The 24746-nt window shown below is 40.9% G+C and overlaps 2 protein-coding genes across 2 annotated transcripts; both read left to right on the top strand.

Annotated features, from left to right (window-relative positions):
- The first annotated feature begins 1893 nt into the window (after positions 1 to 1893).
- LOC114583377 (vomeronasal type-2 receptor 26-like) lies at positions 1894 to 8804 on the top strand. Its single transcript, XM_077918068.1, has 6 exons — positions 1894 to 2150; positions 2511 to 2802; positions 4633 to 5490; positions 6174 to 6401; positions 7075 to 7201; positions 7906 to 8804. Exons 1-6 carry the CDS (start codon positions 1894 to 1896, stop codon positions 8802 to 8804), a joined length of 2661 nt encoding a protein of 886 aa, XP_077774194.1.
- Positions 8805 to 11872: 3068 nt separating this feature from the next.
- LOC114583379 (vomeronasal type-2 receptor 26-like) lies at positions 11873 to 24515 on the top strand. Its single transcript, XM_077918067.1, has 7 exons — positions 11873 to 12010; positions 14906 to 15060; positions 15738 to 15915; positions 17158 to 18015; positions 18695 to 18922; positions 22788 to 22914; positions 23617 to 24515. Exons 1-7 carry the CDS (start codon positions 11873 to 11875, stop codon positions 24513 to 24515), a joined length of 2583 nt encoding a protein of 860 aa, XP_077774193.1.
- The last annotated feature ends 231 nt before the right edge of the window (positions 24516 to 24746 follow it).

Below are 24746 nucleotides of genomic sequence, written 5' to 3'. Positions count from 1 at the left end.
CTTCTCCCCCATTCCCAGATTTAGACATGCACTCAATGAGTAAAGAAATTGTTCTGCAATGTAATGAAGGGTCAGTCACCATGTTCTACTGTGTTTTCGGGTTTATGGGCTTGCTGGCCATTGTCAGCTTCTCTGTAGCCTTCCTAGCCAGGAAGCTACCCGACAGCTTTAATGAAGCCAAGTTTATCACCTTCAGCATGCTGGTATTTTGCAGTGTGTGGCTGTCCTTTGTTCCAACTTAAGCACAAAAGGAAAATATATGGTGGCTGTGGAGATCTTCTCCATCTTGGCCTCCAGTGCTGGGTTACTAGGCTGTATATTTTCACCTAAATGTTATATTATTATGGTGAAGCCTGAGTTGAACAGCAAGGAGCAACTCAGAAGGAAGACTTGACATATCTAAAATTCAGGGTCCCTCATCCATGTCACATTTTAATTAGAAATGGGGTCTATGTTACTTCTGTATTTTTTTATTTCCTCAGCTAAATGCAAATGTAATTTAAGCTGTCAGTGCCATATTGGAGTAATCCTTTTAAAATCTGTGATAAATTCTTCTTAAATTATGCTCACCAAATAAAATGCAAAGAGAGGAGGTGTGCATCTCTTAAAAGGGGTATTCCAGGGTGTGGCGGCATGGGGTGAGGCCAGGAGGGACACACCTGTTTCATGCCTCTTGTTTAGTTACATGAGCTGGTAAACCCATGAAACTCATGCCAGCAAAAATTGCCATGTTCCCCATTTATCATCACACTTTTGTAACGGGAGATGGGTGCTGCAAAAGACTTCTAAGGAGTGTGCCACAGTCATTGCTGCCACTGTGGCAGCAGCGGCAGGTGATGCACTCTTTGGGTTCCAATTCTGCTTCCCCTGTGAATCCTGCCATTCGAGGCACTTGCCTCACCTTGCCTCATGGGTGGGCTGGCCCTGACTCAACCAGAGCATCAAAGTAAGGTTAAGGCTCTTAGTACTTTTATTGAAATACACTTAATGAGGATTATAGCTTCATTGTTGTTCTGATATAGCACAAGACTTGGTTTCAGCAAAAACTCTTTACAGAGAGGTGATAAAACTCTCACTTCAACACACAGCGGAATAAACTGATTCCCCATAGAATGGCTATTCTTTTTTCTTAAACCAGAAACCCACTCCCAGCCCCTTCCAGGAACTTTCATAATCTACATTGCCCTTCCTAGCTAACCCATAATAAAGCCCTTTTCAGGTCCTAAGGTAATCCCTGTCTGAGCCATATCTGACAGTTAAGACCTATCTAAGGGCTTTCCAATTCCTATTTGATGGTTTAACTGTAAGAGTCTAACTTTTAACTCTCCATTCCTTCTTGACACACCAAAATAAAAATGCAATAATATTAATGAATGCATGCATGCATGAATAAACAAAATGAAAACTTTCAAGGCAACTGTGGTCTCTATTGTGGTACTCTTCTTTTGAATATCTCATTATACCGAAGTCTTTTACTCTGGATGTCACATAATCATACAATTGTACACTGGAAAGGGACCCCAGGGGTCAATCTGTCAGTCCATAGAGGCATCAGTATCTCTTGCCAATCAAGTGAGCTGGATTATAGTTTTTTCTGCAATGTCTCACAGCAAGTGTAATTCTGAATAGGTGATTATCTCCCTTATAATTATCCAATTAACTGTGATTACATGCTATTTCTTCTTCAAGTCCCAAGTAACCATGAGTAAAACTACAAGACAGTGTGAGTCTATAACTACCCCCTGGGCAACTCAGTGCTGGAAATTAAGAGGGTGAGGGCTTTGTAACTTTGATTGTAGACATTTTAGATGGCACAGTCTGAGTCACATATCATTCTGGGTGCGGCCGTTCAAATTAAGTCGTGAGACTCAGCACGGAACCCAGTAAGGTATAATGTGGAGGCAAGAGAATAGGTGTGGAGAAGGAATTCTGTCATGGAAGATAGTGGCATTTGCAGTTGTCCTTTTGCCTCTGGTGACATTCAAGACGCCTGATATCAAATGCCAAGTCAGCAACTCTCTTCCTATTCTTCACAAGTTTTACCAGCCTGGAGACTTCATCATTGACAGCATTATAGCTCAGATATATAGAGTTTATACTCCACTAAGTTTCGCAAAGCGCCCTTCTAATGACATCTTTGAAGACATGGTGTAAGGCTTTCTTTCTTTTTAAAAAAAGATATTTTGCAATGTCATATATTTGCCCTAGCTACACCACATTACCCTTCAGTCTTGTGATTATCATGCTCTTTTATGCTTAGGAATATTTGAGAGTTTCCTGGTTGTAAGGAAGAAACTGCGAGAGAGCAGTGACCGGAGTTGAAGATTAATTTTTAATTTTGGTCCGTATTGGTTTTAAGGCAATGGAATGTAACAATATTTCATCATGCTTACCTAGATTAGAACCATTATACTATTGTGTATTCGGTAATAATGCATTGAACTGAATTGAAGTATATGTCATATTTTGTAGCAGATACACTGTCATACTGCATGCAACTCTAATTGCAGGGTGGTGACCCAGATCTACCAGCATATCCTGGCCTTGATATTTGCTGTAAAGGAGATCAATGAAAACCCCCAGATTTTACCTAATGTCACCCTAGGTTTCCATATCTATAATAGCTATTTCACTGCAAAATGGACCTATCGTGCCTCAATGGAACTCTTCTCTAGACTGGGCAAATCAGCCCCCAACTACAAATGTGATATTCAGAACAATCCAGGAGCAGTCATTGGGGGACCTGTCTCTGAAGTCTGTCTCTACATGGCAGATATCCTGTCCATTTATAAGATTCCACAGGTAAGATGTAAGCGTGCAGGAAGAGAGGTTAACAAGCCATTTGCTCATCCCTTTCCTGGTAAACTTTTCTTTTTATCAGTTTTATTTCCAATGTTTTTTTCCCCAGAAGCTCCAACAATAAAGTCTTTGAGGTTCCTGAGATTTTTCTGTAGCAGGTTCAGGACCTGCCTTTTTCTCAGTGTCTCTGTACTTAGATCTTGCAGCAAGATCACATTATTATTATTATTATTATTATTATTATTATTATTATTATTATTATTATACACATCCCCCACTTTCACATTGACGGCTTTCGTTAATTTGCCATTAATGAAAAATCTGTCAAAGCAAATAATAATATCATGGGAAAATACTGCATTTTTGTTTGTTTTGTTGGGAGCTAGATGACAGTGAACAATTTTTATGTCTGACGATTAGGAGGACTTCTGGCATTTCTGTTGTCCGTCAGGTTAGTAAGACATTTATTAAATCTGCAGTGTCTCAGAATTTTAAATTCAAAGTTGTCTCCTATTTTCTTTGTCATCAAGTAAGTCAGTTAATGGTTTCTGACATTGTAGAAGATTGTGTGTTTTTTCACACTCAGTTCTGTAGCTGCATTTGGAATGTTTCCTATTTTTTGTGTTTTCTGCATTATTTGTTCTAGATGATTTTTAATAGCAATAAAGGCTTTTCCTCACTCTGTAAATAAGAAGTGTGGATTTTGTACTTTGCCATTATCTGCTTGCATCATTGTTGTTGCAGAAGTGATCTGTGTTCAGCTTTCTCTTCCTTGGCGACCATTTTGTGCACATTGTTCACAATCTATTTCTCTGTATAAGATTATAGCAAAATTTACAGGAAGAGGAGACTCATATTTTTGATGTTTGATGTATTGGTTGGCAAGAACAAATAAATCCTTAGAAAGAGTTAAAGTTTTGTTTCATTTGATGAAATCAGTTATAAAGACAGGAGTCAGAGCTACTTAGCCAAAGACTGGTAGTACTAGATTTAAATTAAGCAGGAGAGCAAAGGAGAAGGAATTCTTTTCCTATCAGACAGCTTGTTGAACATTAATATATGCCATTCAAGAACTCAAAATACAGAAGAGAAATTAAATCAAAGCAAAACTAATGCCTTAAAGGGAGCATAGGGAGAGATTGTGTCATCTGATGAGGGACATGGCAGACTTTTCCCTTTTATTACAAAAGCTGCTTAAATTTGCAACTTGGAAAGAAAGTGCACTGTACAGACCTTACTGCTGCCACACCCCTATCAGACAGCTTGTTGAACATTAATATATGGCATTCAAGAACTCAAAATACAGAAGAGAAATTAAATCAAGGCAAAACTAAAGCCTTAAAGAGCACACGGGAACAGATTGTGTCATCTGATTAGGGAGAAACCACATGGCAGACTTTCCCCTTTTATTACAAAAGCTACTTAAATTTGCAGCTTGGAAAGAAAGTGCTAATATTAAAGTATTTTCTAAACGCTAAGTGTACGCTCTGTGGGATGGTAGAGCAGCAACCGGTAACAGTAGGGTCAGAAAGAGGTGCTTACTTGATCTCCCTGAACTGAAGTCATTGCATTGTTTCAGGTGGGGAGTGTCAGTGAAGCCAGTCTGCTACAAAAGCAATGGTGGGAGTATCATATTGATTCCACCAGGGTATTTGCAGCGTACAGACCTCACTGCTGCCTCACCCCTTCCACTCACCTTTCCAAAACATCAATGAATCTCTGAACACACTTGCTCTACACTGCTGGCCACTACTGGCAGCATCATATGTCTTCCCCAGAGAAATTATATGGGATTGGTACCAACCCCCCTTAACTTTTTTTTATTTCCATTAGATCATGTATTGCTCTGCTGCGGCCCTAGATAAGAAAACCCAAGCTGCTTTCTATTACCAAGTGTTCCCAGATTTGAAGCTTCAATATAAGGCAATTCTCTGGTTACTGCTATATTTCAAGTGGACATGGACTGGGATTATTTCTGGGCAAAATGATAATGGAGAGAGGTTTGAACATAATATTATTTCCATGTTTGCCCAGAGAGGTATTTGCTTTGATTTCATAGTGAGAATTCCCAGAATGTCTTTTTTAAGTGATTTTGATGACTTGTTGGGAGAGGTATTTGAAATGAATGAAATTATTGTGAACAGCACTGTCAATGCATTGGTCATTCATGGTGAGATCGAAACCATGATCATCCTGAGGATTTTTTCCAGGGCTTCAGCATATGACCTTATATCAACAAAGAGAAATAGTAAGGTGTGGATTATGATAGGCGAGATAGATTTCACTTCCATTCCTGTTCAAAGAGATTGGGACATAGACTTCCTCCATGGTGCTATATCTTTTGCCATTCATTCCAGTGAGGTTGTAGGATTTCATAAATTTCTTCAGGTGAGAAACCCCACCTCGGAGAAAGCTGATGGCTTTGTTAGAGTCTTCTGGGAACAGGTCTTTGGGTGTTTGTTCCCCAACTCCATGGTAGACCTACAGGATGAAGACCTCTGCAGTGGAGAGGAGAAGCTGGAGACTCTTCCTGCATCTGTTTTTGAAATGACCATGACTGGCCACAGCTACAGTGTCTTCACAGCTGCCTATGTGGTTGCACATGCTTTGCATGCCATGCATTCAACTAGCTTCAAAAAACGAATGAAAGTGGACGAAGGAGTAAAATTCAAGAATGAACATTTATGGAAGGTAATGTTCTGAGCATGCTAAAAGTGGAGTAGAAATGGTGATGGATCAGTCCAAAGGTTACCCAAGGCAGCCAACCTGATACCTGTGGGAAGTGTTCAATCATGACATTTTGGCAATAGGCCACTCCCAACAGTCTGGTGTTCAGAGGCACCCTGGCCCTTTTTCTGGAGCAAGTATATAGTCATTGTGGCTAATAGATATAGATATCCAATTTCTTCCTTGACTTTGTCTAATCTCCACTGCTCACCAGTTGCAAAGGAATAAACAGAGAATCTAGATTCTTTGGAAGTTCAAAAGGTGATAATAATAAGCATGGAGCAGGGGGTTTTTCTGCTTCTACCTTCCACCACATCACGGTTGTAAATGTAGTAGTGGCTATACCATTCTGACCTGCTCCACTGCTGCCCAGTCACTTCCTTCATTATTACCACTGTTACATTTTATTATTGTAGTTTATTACTGTATCTGTTTATTGTTGTACGTATCTCTCATTGTTCCTGCAAGAAGCTCAAGGCGGCCTATAGGGCTCTTTCCTCTCCATATATATATTTACTTCATATAAAGCTTTTATACAGTTCAGTAAACAAGAGGGAATGATGATCAGTCTTTTGTATATCCTTATGCATTGGCTTTCTTTTATTTTCTCTGTGGTTCTATCCATTCTCCCCCCCCCCCCTAAACAGCTCAACCACTTTGTTAAAAGCATCTCATTTAATAATAGTGATGGGGGAAAAGTTTCCTTCAACCAAAATGGAGAGTTAGAGTCTGGATTTGATATTATAAACTGGGTCACATTTCCAAACCAGTCCTTTCGGAGGGTGAAAGTTGGAAAGATCGACCCCATGGCTCCCCAAGAAGAAGTGTTCAGCATTTGTGAAGAAGCCATTGTGTGGCCCAGCAGGTTTAACCAGGTGAGATAAATTCATATTTTGTAGCCTATCCATCACTTCTACAATGATTCGCGGTTCAGATACTGACCTAGTTCTGTGCTATGTTCATCCATGTGCTCAGTGTAGGAGTGAGGGCATGGGTGTGCAGATCTTCCATGTTTTGCCAGTTAAGTGACACTCATTACATCCACTATTGCACTACTACCACCAAATTTACTACTTGGAAAAAAATAAAACTTGATAAATTTACAGAGAGTCATATTCATGTGGGGGAAGGCAGCATAAGGGTTCCTTCTATCACGATGGGGCTTGCTTGTTTCCTTCCCTACCCAAAATTGTAAAATATGGCTCTGCTTTCCTTTGGACCACATCAATGAGGTCGGCAAGGGTGTCTTTTTGTCTTGGTAACCCAGTGCTCGATGCACACTGCCCAGGTTTCGTACTGCTAATGCATCAGTTCAACTTCTCCCCCAGAGGTGCACTACATTGAATGACAATAACAAAAACAGTTGCCTCCAATTGTGGAGAAGAACCAAAGCCATCAGGGCAAGTAGCCCTTGATTGCCCTTTCCTAGTTGTCTCTTGCCTCTTCCACCATAAAAGGAGATAGTTCAGCAAGTTAACAGAATATAATACATTGTGGATACACAATATTGCAAAATAGAAAACATTATCCTCTTACCTTTTTGGACAGGCACAGCCCCTTTCTCTTTGTAATGCCAATTGTCCTTTGGGTTATCAAAAAACAAAGAAGGAAGGGAAACCGTTTTGCTGCTATGATTGCATTATATGTCCAGAAGGGAAGATTTCCAACCAGACAGGTAAGAGACATCACGTAAAGAGCCTTTAAAACATACTAACACTAATATATTCTGACACTCCCATCCCTTGTGGTTTTCAGTTGTTCAGACAATTCATGAAAGTTGTTCAGAATTCAGTGAAGGTTGTGGTTCCTGATATGAGGATACAGCATGATATATTCAATAATATCAGTCCAATCCATTGACAACTGGTAATTATGTACACTATATATATATATATGAAATGAATCACCACTCAGATGATGGAGGTATCAAAAGTTGAAAAAACAGAAACCTTCAGAGATACGAAAGAACCTCAGGGAGAAAGCTAAGGTTGCAACAGCCTTTCTTAAATGCAAGACCCAAGAACCATGTTTCCAAATTCAGAGAAGCGCTAAAACGGAAATGCAACCTTCTTCCAGTCAACATATTAGAATGGGAAGTTCAAATCATGTTGGGATGTTAAAAAATGTGAACAAGTAAAATCTGCTAGAATCCTGACGGTAAATGATAACATTGAGCTTCAGAGGTCGAGTTAGGTCCTAACATCTGGGGGTGGGTGGCAATTGAATACGGCATGTTGCTAATAATATAATTACATGAGAAGTGTGCCAAATGGTTTTTTCAGATTTCAACTTGGCAAACCCTTATCTAAGGTTTAATTTTCATTTTGATCATTTTAGTATTATGCATGTAGTGATGCTCCTACGGCATTTCTTTTTCAGACATGGATGAATGCTTTGAGTGCCCACAAAATCATTACCCAAATGTGGAAAAGGATTCTTGTCTGCCAAAGAACATACAATTCTTGTCTTATGGGGAACCCCTGGGGATCTCTTTGGCCTGTTTTGCTCTTTCCTTGTCCTTCCTTACAGCTTTGGTGCTTTGGATTTTCATTAGGCACCGGGACACTCCCATAGTCAAAGCCAACAACCGCAACCTCTCCTATACTCTCCTCACCTCCCTCTTGTTCTCCTTCCTTTGTGCTTTGCTATTCATCGGTCGACCTGAGAAAGTGACCTGTCTCCTTCGACAAACAGCTTTTGGCATCATCTTTTCAGTGGCCGTTTCTTGTGTGTTGTCTAAGACAATCACTGTGATCCTTGCTTTCATGGTCACCAAACCAGGGTCCAGCATGAGGAAATGGGTGGGGAAACAGCAGGCCATTTCCATTGTCCTCTCCTGCTCCTTGATTCAAGCTGCTCTTTGTACTGTGTGGCTGGCAACTTCTCCCCCATTCCCAGATTTAGACATGCACTCAATGAGTAAAGAAATGGTTCTGCAATGTAATGAAGGGTCAGTCACCATGTTCTACTGTGTCTTGGGGTTTATGGGCTTGCTGGCCATTGTCAGCTTCTCTGTAGCCTTCCTAGCCAGGAAGCTACCTGATAGCTTTAATGAAGCCAAGTTTATCACCTTCAGCATGCTGGTATTTTGCAGTGTGTGGCTGTCCTTTGTTCCAACTTACTTAAGCACAAAAGGAAAATATATGGTGGCTGTGGAGATCTTCTCCATCTTGGCCTCCAGTGCTGGTTTACTAGGCTGTATTTTTTCACCAAAATGTTATATTATTGTAGTGAAGCCTGAATTGAATAGCAAGGAGCAACTCAGAAGGAAGAATTGACATATCTAAAATTCAGGGTCCCTCATCCATATCATATTTTAATTAGAAATGTGTTCTATGGTACTTTTGTGTTTTTCCTTTCTTCATCAAAATGCAAATGTAATTTAAACTGTCAGTGCCATTTTGGAGTAATCCTTTTCAAATCTGTGATATATTCTTGTTCAATTCTCCTCTCCAAATGAAATGCAAAGAGGGGAGGTGTACATCTCTTAAAAGGGGCATTCCAGAGTGTGGCGGCACGAGGTGAGGCCAGGAGGGACACACCTATTTCATGCCTCTTGATTAGTTACATGAGCTGGTAAACTCATGAAACTCATGCCAGCAAAAATTGCCACGTAAGTAGACTCCAGTTCCCCCTTATCATCACACTTTTGTAAGGTGAGGTGGTTGCTGTGAGAGAGGTGGAAGATCTGACCTCTAAGGAGTGTGCCGCAGCCATTGCTGCCACTGTGGCAGCAGCGGCAGGTGATGCATTCTTTGGGTTCCAATTCTGCTTCCCCTGTGAATTCTGGCTTTCGAAGCACTTGCCTCACCTTGCCTCATGGGTGGGCTGGCCCTGCCTCAAACAGAGTATCAAAGTAATGTTAAGACTTAATAATTTTATTGAAATACACTTGATGAGGCTTATAGCTTAATTGTTATTCTGATATGGCACAAGACTTGGTTTCAGCCAAAAACTCTTTACAGAGGGGTGATAAAACTTTCACTTCAACACACAGCGGAATAAACTGATTCCCCATAGAATGGCTATTCTTTTTTCTTAAACCAGAAACCCACTCCCAGCCCCTTCCAGGAACTTTCATAATATAGGTTGTCCTGCCTAGCTAACCCCTAATAAAGCCCTTTTCAGGTCCTAAGGTAATCCCTGTCTGAGTCATATCTAGCACTTAAGACCTATCTAAGGGCTTTCCAATTCCTATTTGACGGTTTAACTGTAAGGGCCTAACTTTTAACTCTCCATTCCTTCTTGACACACCAAAATAAAAATGCAATACTATTAATGAATGAATTCATGAATAAATGAATGAATGAACGAATGAATAAAGAAATAAATAAACAAAACAAAAACTTTCAAGCCAAATGCGGTTTCTATTGTGGTACTCTTTTCTTCTGAATATCTCATTATACTGAAGTCCATTACTCTTGATGTCACAGAATCATACAATTGTACACTGGGAAGGGACCCCAGGAGTCATCTGTAATGCAGGAATCTGTCAGTCCGTAAAAACATTGGTATCACCTGCTATTCCAGTGAGCTGGATTATGGTTTCTTCTGCAATGTCTCACAGCAAGTGTAATTCTGAATAGGTGATTATTTCCCTTATAATTATCCAATTAACTGTGATTACATGCTATTTCTTTTTCAAGTCCCAAGTAATCATGAGCAAAACTACAAGACAGTGTGATTCTATAACTACCCCCTGGGCAAATAAGAAGTGTGGATTTTGTACTTTGCCATTAACTGCTTGCATCATTGTTGTTGCAGAAGTGATCTGTGTTCAGCTTTCTCTTCCTTGGCGACCATTTTGTGCACATTGTTCACAATCTATTTCTCTGTATAAGATTATAGCAAAACTTACAGGAAGAGGAGACTCATATTTTTGATGTTTGATGTATTGGTTGGCAAGAACAAATAAATCCTTAGAAACAGTTAAAGTTTTGTTTCATTTGATGAAATCAGTTATAAAGACAGGAGTCAGAGCTACTTAGCCAAAGACTGGTAGTACTAGATTTAAATTAAGCAGGAGAGCAAAGGAGAAGGAATTCTTTTCCTATCAGACAGCTTGTTGAACATTAATATATGCCATTCAAGAACTCAAAATACAGAAGAGAAATTAAATCAAGGCAAAACTAAAGCATTAAAGAGAGCACGGGAACAGATTGTGTCATCTGATTAGGGAGAAACCACATGGCAGACTTTTCCCTTTTATTACAAAAGCTACTTAAATTTGCAGCTTGGAAAGAAAGTGCTAATATTAAAGTATTTTCTCAACGCTAAGTGTACGCTCTGTGGGCTGGTAGAGCAGCAACCGGTAACAGTAGGGTCAGAAAGAGGTGCTTACTGAACTGAAGACATTGCAGTGTTTCAGGTGGGGAGTGTCAGTGAAGCCAGTCTGCTACAAAAGCAATGGTGGGAGTGTCATATTGATTCCACCAGGGTATTTGCAGTGTACAGACCTCACTGCTGCCTCACCCCTTCCACTCACCTTTCCAAAACATCAATGAATCTCTGAAGACACTTGCTCTACCCTGCTGGCCACTACTGGCACCATCATATGTCTTCCCTAGAGAAATTATATGGGATCGGTCCCTTCCCCCACTTAACTTTTTAAAATTTCCATTAGATCATATATTGCTCTGCTGCGGCCCTAGATAAGAAAACCCAAGCGGCTTTCTATTAACAAGTGTTCCCAGATTTGAAGCTTCAATATAAAGCAATTCTCTGGATACTGCTATATTTCAAGTGGACATGCATTGGGATTATTTCTGGGCAAGATGATAATGGAGAGAAGTTTGAACATAATATTATTCCCATGTTTGCCCAGAGAGGTATCTGCTTTGATTTCATAATGAGAATTCCCAAAATGTCTTTTACAAATGATTTTGATGACGTGATGGGAGAGGTATTTGAAATGAATGAAATTATTATGGGGAGCACTGTCAATGCATTGGTCATTCATGGTGAGATCGAGACCATGATCATCCTGAGGATATTTTCCAGGGCTTCAGCATATGAGCTTATATCAACAAAGAGAACTGGTAAAGTGTGGATTTTGACAGGCGAGATAGATTTCACTTCCATTCCTCTTCAAAGAGATTAGGACATAGACTTCCTCCATGGTGCTATATCCTTTGCCATTCACTCCAGTGAGGTTGTAGGATTCCTTAAATTTCTTCAGGTGAGAAATCCCACCTCGGAGAAAGCAGATGGTTTTGTTAAAGTCTTCTGGGAACAGGTATTTGGATGTTTCTTCCCCAAGTCCTTGGATGAAGTCCAACAGGGTGAAGACCTCTGCAGTGGAGAGGAGAAGCTGGAGACTCTTCCTGCCTCTGTTTTTGAAATGAGCATGACTGGAAACAGCTACAGTGTCTTCACAGCTGCCTATGTGGTCGCACATGCTTTGCATGCCATGCATTCAACTAGACGCAAAGGCAGAATGATAGTGGATGAAGGAGTAAAACTTTCAAATCAAGAGTTGTGGAAGGTAATGTCTTGAATATAGCTTTGGGACACCCGGAAGTAGAGTTTTCTTGCAATATCCTTCTCCCCCCCCCCCAATGCCTGGTATTCAGAGGCATGATGTCTCTGTTTCTGGGGAATGAATATAACTGCCTTGAATACTAGATTTCGTTATGTCTCCATGAATTTGTCCAAGCCCCAGGGCTCAGCAGATAGAAATGAGTAGAAAAAGGACTCTGTGGAAGTTCCAAAGGACGTGATGATGAGCAGGGAGTATTTTATTTTATTTTTTGATGTCTCTGCCTTCCACCAGGGGTGGAATGATACAGCTGTGGATGCAGTGGCGGCTATTCTTCCCTGTCTTATTCAGCTGCTGGCCTGCCAGGGTTAAGATTGCTTTACTAATTACTAGCTCAATGTGGCAAATGCACATCTTCCACTCTCTATATCCATGATTACCAGGCATAAAGCTTTGCAAGGGTTCTGTAACCAAGTTCACCAACAATCACCAACCTTTTAACATATCATTAAGAATTGCCTTTGCTTAATTTTATTTATCCCCATCCCCTTTTCTTTAGCTCAACCACTTTGTTAAGATGATTGTATTTAATAATAGTGGTGGGGGAAAGGTTTCCTTCAATGGAAAAGGAAAGCTAGAGACCGGATTTGATATTATAAACTGGCTCACATGTTGTATATATTTTTTTTACAAAAAAGTAACATTATGTGATGGGTTAAAGTGGCATAAGAGTGCTTTACAAATATGGTGTGAATGTAAGGAGAGTGAACATATTACATGTGTCTGCAGAACATATTACATGTGAACATATTACAAGTGTCTGCAGAACATTACATGTGTCTGCAGCTACATCTTTGGTGATCAAGTGTCAGGGACTGGGCAGAAGAGGAATGGTGGAGACCCTCTTCCCAGCCTGACCTTTCCAGAGAAGAAGACAGTTCAGAATTGCAACAGGGGTTTGAGGGAGATCATAGCTCAGAGGCAGACAAGGGGAAAAGCTGGGAAATAATGGGAGAGGAGGAAGAAGAAGCACCAGAGTGGGGACAGCTAGCGGACCCAGTGTCTTTAGAAAGCATTCCAGAACCCTCCTCTCCCAGAACCTGGTGGGCATTGAAAGCAGGAGAGCAGGGAGCTCAGAGACAGAGGCCACATGTCAGTACCCATAATGAGGACACATAATGGGAGAAAGGGAGGGGGTGGAGACTCGGAGCAACCCCATTATTCTGAGAGACCATGTTCCCAAGCCTCTCTGTGTGAATATTGAATAAAAGCAGATGGTAAGGACTTTCTCTTGTTCTGTCCATTCCTGGAAACCTGCCATGGGGGTTGGTTCCTCTGCTACCTGACATCAAGGTGTTATATGGTTCTCACACTATCCAAACTACTCCATAAGACATGGACTTTCTGTATAGGTTTTGAAGTATTTCATGTTTGAAAACAGGCTCAATATGAGTACAGTCATACCTCAGGTTACGGCCACTTCAGGTTATGTGTTTTCAGGTTGCGGACCAGGGGACACCCATAAGTACCTTAACGGGTTACTTCCGGGTTTTGCCGCTCGCGCATGTGCAGAAGTGCCAAATCGCGCCGGTGCCTGCGCAGATGCGGCACTTTAGGATGCAAACATTACGGGTTGTAGACATGCCTCCGTCACGTAAACGCATTGCATCTGCAACCCAAGGTTCCACTGTATGTGGAACCAGTATGTGTCTAGATGCAGCCTATGTCACGATAATCCAGTAATTACTGCTCAGTCTATTGTACAACCCAGGGTTGCTGTGAGAATAAAATGGGAACCAGGAGAATCATGTAAGCCACCTTGAGCTCCTTACAGGAAAAGAGGAATAGAAATGAAATAATGCAAACATGATAAATATGCAATGTACCAAATGCTGAAAACTTTCGGGATTCTATTTCTATGCTTACAAGTATGTTTTTAAATTCTTTCTTAAATTCTGTTTGAATTGTCATAAATATTCTTCAGAGTATTTCAGCTTCCACCAAAAGCAATATGGAAAACAGCTTTCTTAAAAAGTCTGGTTTATGCATTTCCACATTCATTGGGTGATATACATCTTAGTCCTGCTCAGAGTGGAACCACAAAAATATATGGACCTAAGTAATTCATATTGTTAGGCAAGCACTCCCTGAATTGAATTTGTGAATTTGTGGTTTTAACTGTTTTAAAACTATTTTAATTATCATACTTTCATTAAGAATGTTCTAGTGTTGCTCTGTAGTATTATTATGAATTGATTTTAAAGTTTTAAACCACTTGGAAGCCATTTTGGCATTTAAGCGGTATATAATTAAAAGTAAATAAATTGGCAACTTTTAAGGCAAATGCAGACTTCTTTTGTGGTACTTTTTCTTCTTAGCTTCTCACTATTCTGAAGGCTTTTTTAAAAAGTCATTTGTTGTAAGGCTCTGAATCTCTTGCCATCCAATTTAGGTGATCTAGAAGCAGATGTGATAAACACTGTTATTTCTGCAATGTCTCAGAGTAAGTGTGTATTTCCAAATTGGTGATTATCTCCCTTGTAATTAAATAATTAGTCATGATTACCCTACTACTTCTTCATGTTTCAAGGGAGCTGTAGTAACCACCAGCAAAACTACAAGGCAAAAGGATGCTATTACTATGCTCTTTGCTCTTCTTACATGGAGCTGAAGACAGTGAGGGCTCTGTCAGTCTGATCATGCACATCTATTGCACACAGTGTGAGACACACATCATACAGCAGTGTGCAGCCCTTCAAATCAAGCTGTTCTGGTCATCACAAAATTCAGCGACGGAGGATGTGGGGACAAGTGAATGGGTGTAGAGACAGAATTCTCTCAGGGAAATTGGTTGCATTTATAGTCCTGCTTCTAGTCTTTTTGACTCATATGGCATGCAAGATTCCTGACATCAAATGCAACTCACTTCCCATTCTTCACAAGTTTCATCAGCCTGGAGACCTCATCATTGCTGGCATTATATCACAGATATATATATTCTGCAGTCCAATGGCTTTCACAAAATGCCCTTCCAATGACCTCTTTGAAGATACTGTGTAAAGTTCTTCTTTTTTGTAAAAATGTTATCTATCTGTCCTCTCTTACTCTACCCTTCAGCATTGTGATCATGATAATGTTCTCATTTTAAGACTCTTAAATATTTAAGACTTTCCTGGTTGTAACAAATATAGCAGGGATTGTAGCAGGGAAAATCATTTGTCATTTTAGTCCTCAATGACTTTTGGATTACGGTACTATGTTTATTGCTTTCTTTCAGTAGTTCCTGCTCCCCCTGGCCATATGTTCTCAACATGTATTGATAATGAGAAGGGCTGTAGTTTAGGGGTAGAGGATCTGGTTTTAATGCAGAGAGTCCTAGGTTTAATCTCTGACTCCTCCAAAATCTTAGAGAGAAGTTGGGGTGAGGAGTATTTCAGAGACGTACTGAATACTGTATCAGTACTGTGCTGGTGAGCACAGAGGACAAAACTCTGCGTAACAATATTTCATCGTTCTTACCTAGATCATGTGTTTTTCATGAATGCTTTGAACTGCATGGAAGTATATGTCATATTTTGTAGCAAATGCACTGTCACACTGCATGTCACTCTAATTACAGGGTGATGACCCAGATCTACCAGCATATTCTGGCCTTGATATTTGCTATAAAGGAGATCAATGAAAATCCCCAGATCTTACCTAATGTCACTCTGGGCTTCCATATCTATAATAGCTATTTCACTCCAAAATGGACTTATCATGCCTCATTGGAACTCTTCTCTACACAGGGCAGATTCACCCCCAACTATAAATGTGATAGTCAGAACAATCTAGTAGCAGTCATTGGGGGACCTATCTCTGAAGTCTGTCTCTACATGGCAGATATCCTGTCCATTTATAAGATTCCACAGGTATGATGTATGCATGCAGTGGGAAAGGTTAACAAGCATTTGCTCATCTCTCTCCTTTTTAACTGTTTTTAAAAGTTGCATTTGCAATGTCTGCACCTTTGAGGCTTCCAGAAGTAAGAATGAGAGAATATATATATATATATATATATATGCACCAAAAGCCTGCCTAGTCCTTCATTCTGTTCTCAAAGTGGCCAACCCAAAGCCTTTGGGGATTCCTCAAGCAGGACATGAGCACAGCATCACTCCCTGCACTTGTAACACCCAGCAATTGGTATTCAGTATCTAATTCAAAATGCTTCCTGCTTATACATAATGGTCTGTGTTCTGGTGATCAGCATAGGCTGCTGTCTTGTAGAAGTTTAAGGCTTAAGCCGAGGGTACACCTTTCACTCAAGAGTTTTCTAAATTTTAGAGTTCCTGCCTGTTTACAAAAGAACATACAGCAATACTTTAATTGTGGTCCAAAGACCTACAAAACAATTTCAAAACTAGATACATTTAAAATGACCAGACATACAGATTGGAAAAACCAAGGCAGTCCTTTGGTTTTATCTAGGGCACAATGATCTTTGTTTCTAATAACCTCTGAAAGAAACTTTGCCACGGCCAGTGTAATATCATTTGACCTGCCTTCCAAAAGTTATTTAATATGGGAGGCTTCAGATTTTCCTGGCAAATTTGCCAGTAAGGGTTTGATCAGTTGATCCCTTGCTAAATAAAGAACATAAGGAGAACCTGCTGGATCACCTCCCAACCACTCCTGAGACTCGATCTTGACTAGTTGGATGGAAAACATTAATAGACAAAGAAAAATTAATGAATGAAGTAGGTTCTAAACTCTAGGTCAACATTCTGTCGTCATATCTATTCTGCTGAGGTATCTCTGCTTCTAGAACACCAAATAATATTGGTTAGGGGGGATGTAGTCTTTACCTGACCTTGCCAGACTGGAGTCACTTCAGTGCACCAGGTAAGAGAGGGGGTAGGTAGCAGCACCTATGGAAGGGCCAGATTGACTCCAACAGTATATTTGCAGTATATTACACTAAGCTCACAGCTGACTCACACCTACCACTTGCCTTCATGATGCACCACAGAGTCTTCAGTGCAGGGCAGTCAGGTGAATACCACTTGCCCGCTACACTGATGGTTAATGGAATCAACCTATGTCTTCCCTGGAGTAATGATAAAAGAATGATCTTTCCCCCCCCTCATTTAATTTTTAATCATTTCCTTTAGTTCATATATGGTTCTGCTCCAGTGATAGATAAAAAAACCCAAGCTGCTTTCTATCACCAAATGTTCCCAAATTTGGAGCATCAATATGAGGCAATTCTCCAGATACTGCTATATTTCAAGTGGACATGGATTGGTGTGATATCTGGGCAAGATGACAATGGAGAGAGGTTTGAACAGAATGTGATCCCCATTTTTGCCCAGAGAGGTGTCTGTTTTGATTTCATAATGAGAATCCCCAAAATGTCATATTCCAGTGAAATTGGTGACATGGTGGAAGAGGGATTTGAAATAAACAAAGTTCTTATGCAAAGCACAGTAAATACATTGGTTATTTATGGTGAAATTGATAGCATGATCATTCTGATAATGTTCTACAAGGTTTCAGAACATGAGGATATACCAATAAAGAGAAATAGTAAGGTCTGGATCATGACGGCTCAGATGGATTTCATTTCCATTCCCCTTCAAAGAGATTGGGACATAGACTTCCTCCATGGTTCTATATCCTTTGCCATTCACTCCAGTGAGGTTGTAGGATTCCATAAATTTCTTCAGGGGAGGAACCCCACCTCAGAGATAGCAGATGGCTTTGTTAGAGTCTTCTGGGAACAGGTCTTTGGGTGTTTGTTCCCCAACTCCATGTTAGACCTACAGGATGAAGACCTCTGCAGTGGAGAGGAGAAGCTGGAGACTCTGCCTGCCACTGTTTTTGAAATGAGCATGACTGGCCACAGCTACAGTGTCTTCACAGCTGCCTATGTGGTCGCACATGCTTTGCATGCCATGCATTCAACTAGCTTCAAAAAAAGAATGAAAGTGGATGAAGGAGTAAAATTCAAGAATGAACAGTTATGGAAGGTAATGTCCTGAGCATGCTAAAAGTGGAGTAGAAATGGTGATGGGTCAGTACAAAGGTTTCCCAAGGCAGCCAACCTGATACCTGTGGGAAGTGCTCAATCAGGACATTATGGCAATAGGCCACTCCCAACAGTCTGGTGTTCAGAGCAACGATGCCCCTTTTTCTGGAGCAGCTATATAGTCATTGTGGCTAATAGCCATAGATATCCAAATTCTTCCATGACTTTGTCTAATCTCCACTGCTCATCAGATGCAAAGGAATAAACAGAGAATTTAGAGTCTTTGTAGAGTCCAAAAGGTGATAATGATAAGCATGGCGCAGGATTTTTTTCTGCTTCTACCTTCCACCACATCACAGTTATAAATGTAGTTGTGGCTTTACCATTCTGACCTGTTCCACTGCTGCCCAGTCACTTCCTTCATTATTACCACTGTTATATTTTATTGTTTTGGTATATTACTGTATCTGTTGATTGTTGTATGTATCTCCCACCGTTCCTGCAAGAAGCTCAATGTGGCCTACAGGGCTCTTTCCCTCTCCATATCTATTTTTATTTGGTATAAAGCTTTTATACAGTTCAGTAAACAAGTGGGAATGATGATCAGTTTTTTGTATATCCTTATGAATTGGCTTTCTTTTATTTTCTCTGTGGTTCTATCCATTTTTTTTCATAAACAGCTCAACCACTTTGTTAAAAGCATCTCATTTAATAATAGTGCTGGGGGAAAAGTTTCCTTCAACCAAAATGGAGAGTTAGAGTCTGGATTTGATATTATAAACTGGGTCACATTTCCAAACCAGTCCTTTCGGAGAGTGAAAGTTGGAAAGATCGACCCCATGGCTCCCAAAGAAGAAGCATTTAGCATTTGTGAAGAAGCCATTGTGTGGCCCAGCAGGTTTAACCAGGTGAGATAAATTCATATTTTGTAGCCTATCCATCACTTCTACAATGATTTGCAGTTCAGATACTGACCTAGTTCTGTGCTATGTTCATCCATGTGCTCAGTGTAGGAGTGAGGGCATGGCTGTAGAGATCTTCCATGTTTTGCCAGTTAAGTGACACTCATTACATCCACTATTGCACTACTACCACCAAATTTACTACTTGGAAAAAAATAAAACTTGATAAATTTACAGAGGGTCATATTCATGTAGGGGAAGGCAGCATAAGGGTTCCTTCTATCACGATGGGGCTTGCATGTTTCCTTTCCCTACCCAAAATTGTAAAATATGGCTCTGCTTTCCTTTGGACCACATCAATGAGGTCGGCAAGGGTGTCTTTTTGTCTTGGAAACCCAGTGCTCGATGCACACTGCCCAGGTTTCGTACTGCTAATGCAGCAGTTCAACTTCTCCCCCAGAGGTGCACTACATTGGATGACAATAACAAAAACAGTTGCCTCCAACTGTGGAGAAGAACCAAAGCCATCAGGGCAAGTAGCCCTTGATTGCCCCTTCCTACTTGTCTCTTGCCTCTTCTTCTTGTTGTTGTTTAGTCGTTTAGTCGTGTCCGACTCTTCGTGACCCCATGGACCAGAGAATGCCAGGCACCTCTGTCCTCCACTGCCTCCCACAGTTTGGTCAAACTCATGCTGGTAACCTCGAAAACACTATCCAACCATCTCATCCTCTGTCGCCCCCTTCTCCTTGTGCCCTCCATCTTTCCCAACATCAGGGTCTTTTCCAGGGAGTCTTCTCTTCTCATGAGGTGGCCAAAGTACTGGAGCCTCAGCTTCATGATCTGTCCTTCCAGTGAGCACTCAGGGCTGATTTCCTTCAGAATGGAGAGGTTTGATCTTCTTGCAGTCCATGGGACTCTCAATAGTCTCCTCCAGCACCATAATTCAAAAGCATCAATTCTTCGGCAATCAGCCTTCTTTATGGTCCAGCTCTCACTTCCATACATCACTACTGGGAAAACCATAACTTTAACTATACGAACCTTTGTTGGCAAGGTGATGTCTCTACTTCTCAAGATGCTGTCTAGGCCTGTCATTGCCCTTCTCCCAAGAAGCAGGCGTCTTTTAATTTCGTGGCTGCTGTCACCATCTGCAGTGAGCATGGAGCCCAAGAAAGTAAAATCTCTCACTGCCTCCATTTCTTCCCCTTCTATTTGCCAGGAGGTGATGGGACCAGTGGCCATGATCTTCATTTTTTTGATGTTGAGCTTCAGACCATATTTTGCGCTCTCCTCTTTCACCCTCATTAAAAGGTTCTTTAATTCCTCCTCACTTTCTGCCATCAAGGTTGTGTCATCTGCATATCTGAGGTTGTTGATATTTCTTCCGGCAATCTTAATTCCGGCTAGGGATTCATCCAGCCCAGCCTTTCGCATGATGAATTCTGCATATAAGTTAAATAAGCAGGGAGACAAAATACAGCCTTGTCGTACTCCTTTCCCAATTTTGAACCAATCAGTTGTTCCATATCCAGTTCTCAGGAGACAGACGAGGTGATCAGGCACTCCCATTTCTTTAAGAACATGCCATAGTTTGCCGTGGTCGACACAGTCAAAGGCTTTTGCATAGTCAATGAAGCAGAAGTAGATGTCTTTCTGGAACTCTCTAGCTTTCTCCATAATCCAGCGCATGTTTGCAATTTGGTCTCTGGTTCCTCTGCCTCTTCTAAATCCAGCTTGCACTTCTGGGAGTTCTCGGTCCACATACTGCTTGAGCCTTCCTTGTAGAATTTTAAGCATAACCTTGCTAGCGTGTGAAATGAGTGCAATTGTGCGGTAGTTGGAGCATTCTTTGGCACTGCCCTTCTTTGGGATTGGGATGTAGACTGATCTTCTCCAATCTTCTGGCCACTGCTGTGTTTTCCAAACTTGCTGGCATATTGAGTGTAGCACCTTAACAGCATCATCTTTTAAAATTTTAAATAGTTCAGCTGGAATACCATCACTTCCACTGGCCTTGTTATTTGCAATGCTTTCTAAGGCCCATTTGACTTCACTCTCCAGGATGTCTGGCTCAAGGTCCACACTACCTGGGGTATACGAGACATCCATTTCTTTCTGGTATAATTCCTCTGTGTATTCTTGCCACCTCTTCTTGATGTCTTCTGCTTCTGTTAGGTCCTTTCCACTTTTGTCCTTTATTATGGAAATCTTTGTACGAAATGTTTCTTTCATATCTCCAATTTTCTTGAACAGATCTCTGGTTCTTCCCATTCTATTGCTTTCCTCTATTTCTTTGCATTGCTCGTTTAAGAAGGTCTTCTTGTCTCTCCTTGCTATTTTTTGGAAATCTGCATTCAATTTCCTGTACCTTTCACTATCTCCCTCGCATTTTGCTTGCCTTCTCTCCCCCGCTATTTGTAAGGCCTCATTGGACAGCCACTTTGCTTTCTTGCATTTCCTTTTCATTGGGATGGTTTTCGTTGCTGCCTCCTGTATAATGTTACGAGCCTCCATCCATAGTTCTTCAGGCACTCTGTCCACCAAATCTAAATCCTTAAACCTGTTCCTCACTTCCACTGTGTATTCATAAGGGATTTGACTTAGATTGTATCTTACCGGCCCAGTGGTTTTTCCTACTTTCTTCAGTTTAAGCTTGAATTTTGCTATAAGAAGCTGATGATCTGAGCCACAGTCAGCTCCAGGTCTTGTTTTTGCTGACTGTATAGAGCTTCTCCATCTTTGGCTGCAGAGAATATAATCAATCTGATTTCGATGCTGCCCATCTGGTGATTTCCATGTGTAGAGTCGTCTCTTGTGTTGTTGGAAAAGCGTGTTTGTGATGACCAGCTTGTTCTCTTGACAGAACTCTATTAGCCTTTGCCCTGCTTCGTTTTGATCTCCAAGGCCAAACTTGCCAGTTGTTCCTTTTATCTCTTGATTCCCTACTTTAGCATTCCAATCCCCTATAATGAGAAGAACATCCTTCTTTGGTGTCACTTCTATACGGTGTTGTAAGTCTTCATAGAATTGGTCAATTTCAGTTTCTTCAGCACCAGTAGTTGGTGCATAAACTTGGATTACTGTGATGTTAAAAGGTCTGCCTTGGATTCGTATCGAGATCATTCTATCATTTTTGAGATTGCATCCCAGTACAGCTTTCGCCACTCTTTTGTTGACTATGAGGGCCACTCCATTTCTTTTACGGGTTTCTTGCCCACAGTAGTAGATATGATGGTCATCCCAACTGAATTCACCCATTCCCGTCCATTTTAGTTCACTGATGCCCAGGATGTCAATATTTATTCTTGCCATCTCATTTTTGACCACCTCCAACTTACCCAGGTTCATGGTTCTTACATTCCAGGTTCCTATGCAATATTTTTCTTTACAGCATTGGACTTCCAGGCATATCCGCAACTGAGCGTCCTTTCGGCTTTGGCCCAGCCGCTTCATCAGCTCTGGATCTACTTGTACTTGCCCTCCACTCTTCCCCAGTAGCATGTTGCACGCCTTCCGACCTGAGGGGCTCATCTTCCAGCGTCATAACTTTTATATGCCTGTTGTCTTTGTCCATGGAGTTTTCTTGGCAGGGATACTGGAGTGGCTTGCCGGTTCCTCCTCCAGGTGGATCACGTTTGGTCAAAACTCTCCACTATGACCTGTTCATCTTGGGTGCCCTGCTCGGCATAGTTCATAGCTTCTCTGAGTTCTTCAAGCCCCTTCGCCACGGCAAGGCAGTGATCCATGAAGGGGCGTGCCTCTTCTACCATACTATAAAAGGAGATAGTTCAGCAAGTTAACAGAATATAATACATTGTGGATACACAATATTGCAAAATAGAAAACATTATCCTCTTACATTTTTGGACAGGCACAGCCCCTTTCTCTTTGTAATGCCAATTGTCCTTTGGGTTATCAAAAAACAAAGAAGGAAGGGAAACCATTTTGCTGCTATGATTGCATTATATGTCCAGAAGGGAAGATTTCCAACCAGACAGGTAAGAGACATCATGTAAAGAGCCTTTAAAACATACTAACACTAATATATTCTGACACTCCCATCCCTTGTGGTTTTCAGTTATTCAGACAATTCATGAAAGTTGTTCAGAATTCAGTGAAGGTTGTGGTTCCTGATATGAGGATACAGCATGATATATTCAATAATATCAGTCCAAGCCATTGACAACTGGTAATTATGTACACTATATATATGAAATGAATCACCACTCAGATGATGGAGGTATCAAAAGTTGAAAAAACAGAAACCTTCAGAGATACGAAAGAACCTCAGGGAGAAAGCTAAGGTTGCAACAGCCTTTCTTAAATGCAAGACCCAAGAACCATGTTTCCAAATTCAGAGAAGCGCTAAAACGGAAATGCAACCTTCTTCCAGTCAACATATTAGAATGGGAAGTTCAAATCATGTTGGGATGTTAAAAAATGTGAACAAGTAAAATCTGCTAGAATCCTGACGGTAAATGATAACACTGAGCTTCAGAAGTCGAGTTAGGTCCTAACATCTGGGGGTGGGTGGCAATTGAATACGGCATGTTGCTAATAATATAATTACATGAGAAGTGTGGCAAATTGTTTTTCAGATTTCAACCAGGCAACCCTTATTTAAGGTTTTGTTGCTTCTTTCATTTTGATCATTTTAGAATTATGCATGTAGTGGTGCTCTTACAGCTTCTCTTTTTCAGACATGGATGAATGCTTTCATTGCCTACCAGATCATTACCCAAATGTGGGAAAAGATTCTTGCCTGCCAAAGAACATACAATTCTTGTCTTATGAGGAACCACTGGGGATATCTTTGGCCTGTTTTTCTCTTTCCTTGTCCTTCCTTGCCGCTTTGGTGCTTTGGATCTTCATTAAGCACCGGGACACTCCCATAGTCAAAGCCAACAACTGCAACCTCTCCTATACTCTCCTCACCTCCCTCTTGTTATCCTTCCTTTGTGCTCTTCTATTCATCGGTCGACCTGAGAAAGTGACATGTCTCCTTCGACAAACAGCTTTTGGCATCATCTTTTCAGTGGCAGTTTCTTGTGTGTTGACAAAGACAATCATTGTGGTCCTTGCTTTCATGGTCACCAAACCAGGTTCCAACATGAGGAAATGGGTGGGGAAACAACAGGCCACCTTCATTGTTCTTTCCTGTTTCTTGATTCAAGCTGCTCTTTGTACTGTGTGGCTGACAACTTCTCCCCCATTCCCAGCTTTAGACATGCAATCAGTGAGTAGAGAAATTGTTCTGCAATGTAATGAAGGGTCAGTCACCATGTTCTACTGTGTCTTGGGGTTTATGGGCTTGCTGGCCACTGTCAGCTTCTCTGTAGCCTTCCTAGCCAGGAAGTTACCTGACAGCTTTAATGAAGCCAAGTTTATCACCTTCAGCATGCTGGTATTTTGCAGTGTGTGGCTGTCCTTTGTTCCAACTTACTTAAGCACAAAAGGAAAATATATGGTGGCTGTGGAGATCTTCTCCATCTTAGCCTCCAGTGCTGGTTTACTAGGCTGTATATTTACACCAAAATGTTATATTATTGTAGTGAAGCCTGAGTTGAATAGCAAGGAGCAACTCAGAAGGAAGAATTGACAAATTCTGAGTCCTTCATCTATGTCATATTTTAATTAGAAATGTGGTCTATTGTACTTTTGTGTTTTTCCTTTCTTCATCAAAATGCAAATGTAATTTAAGCTGTCAGTGCCATATTGGAGTAATCCTTTTCAAATCTGTGGTATATTCTTGTTCATTTCTCCTCACCAAATGAAATGCAAAGTAAGGAAATGTACATCTCTTAAAAAGGGTGTTCCAGGGTGTGGCGGC

Source organism: Podarcis muralis, chromosome 13, assembly GCF_964188315.1.
Source record: "Podarcis muralis chromosome 13, rPodMur119.hap1.1, whole genome shotgun sequence".
In the NCBI taxonomy this organism is placed as follows: domain Eukaryota; kingdom Metazoa; phylum Chordata; class Lepidosauria; order Squamata; family Lacertidae; genus Podarcis; species Podarcis muralis.
This window is presented reverse-complemented; position numbering and strand designations above follow the sequence as displayed.

Coding starts and splice junctions, on each gene's coding strand:
- LOC114583377 (XM_077918068.1), top strand. CDS start 1,894: ATGTGGAGGCAAGAGAATAGGTGTGGAGAAGGAATTCTGTCATGGAAG. Junction 2,803..4,632: donor CCATTTATAAGATTCCACAG/GTAAGATGTAAG, acceptor TATTTCCATTAG/ATCATGTATTGCTCTGCTGC. Junction 5,491..6,173: donor AGAATGAACATTTATGGAAG/GTAATGTTCTGA, acceptor CCCCCTAAACAG/CTCAACCACTTTGTTAAAAG.
- LOC114583379 (XM_077918067.1), top strand. CDS start 11,873: ATGACTGGAAACAGCTACAGTGTCTTCACAGCTGCCTATGTGGTCGCA. Junction 12,011..14,905: donor CAAATCAAGAGTTGTGGAAG/GTAATGTCTTGA, acceptor ATGGCATGCAAG/ATTCCTGACATCAAATGCAA. Junction 15,916..17,157: donor CCATTTATAAGATTCCACAG/GTATGATGTATG, acceptor CATTTCCTTTAG/TTCATATATGGTTCTGCTCC.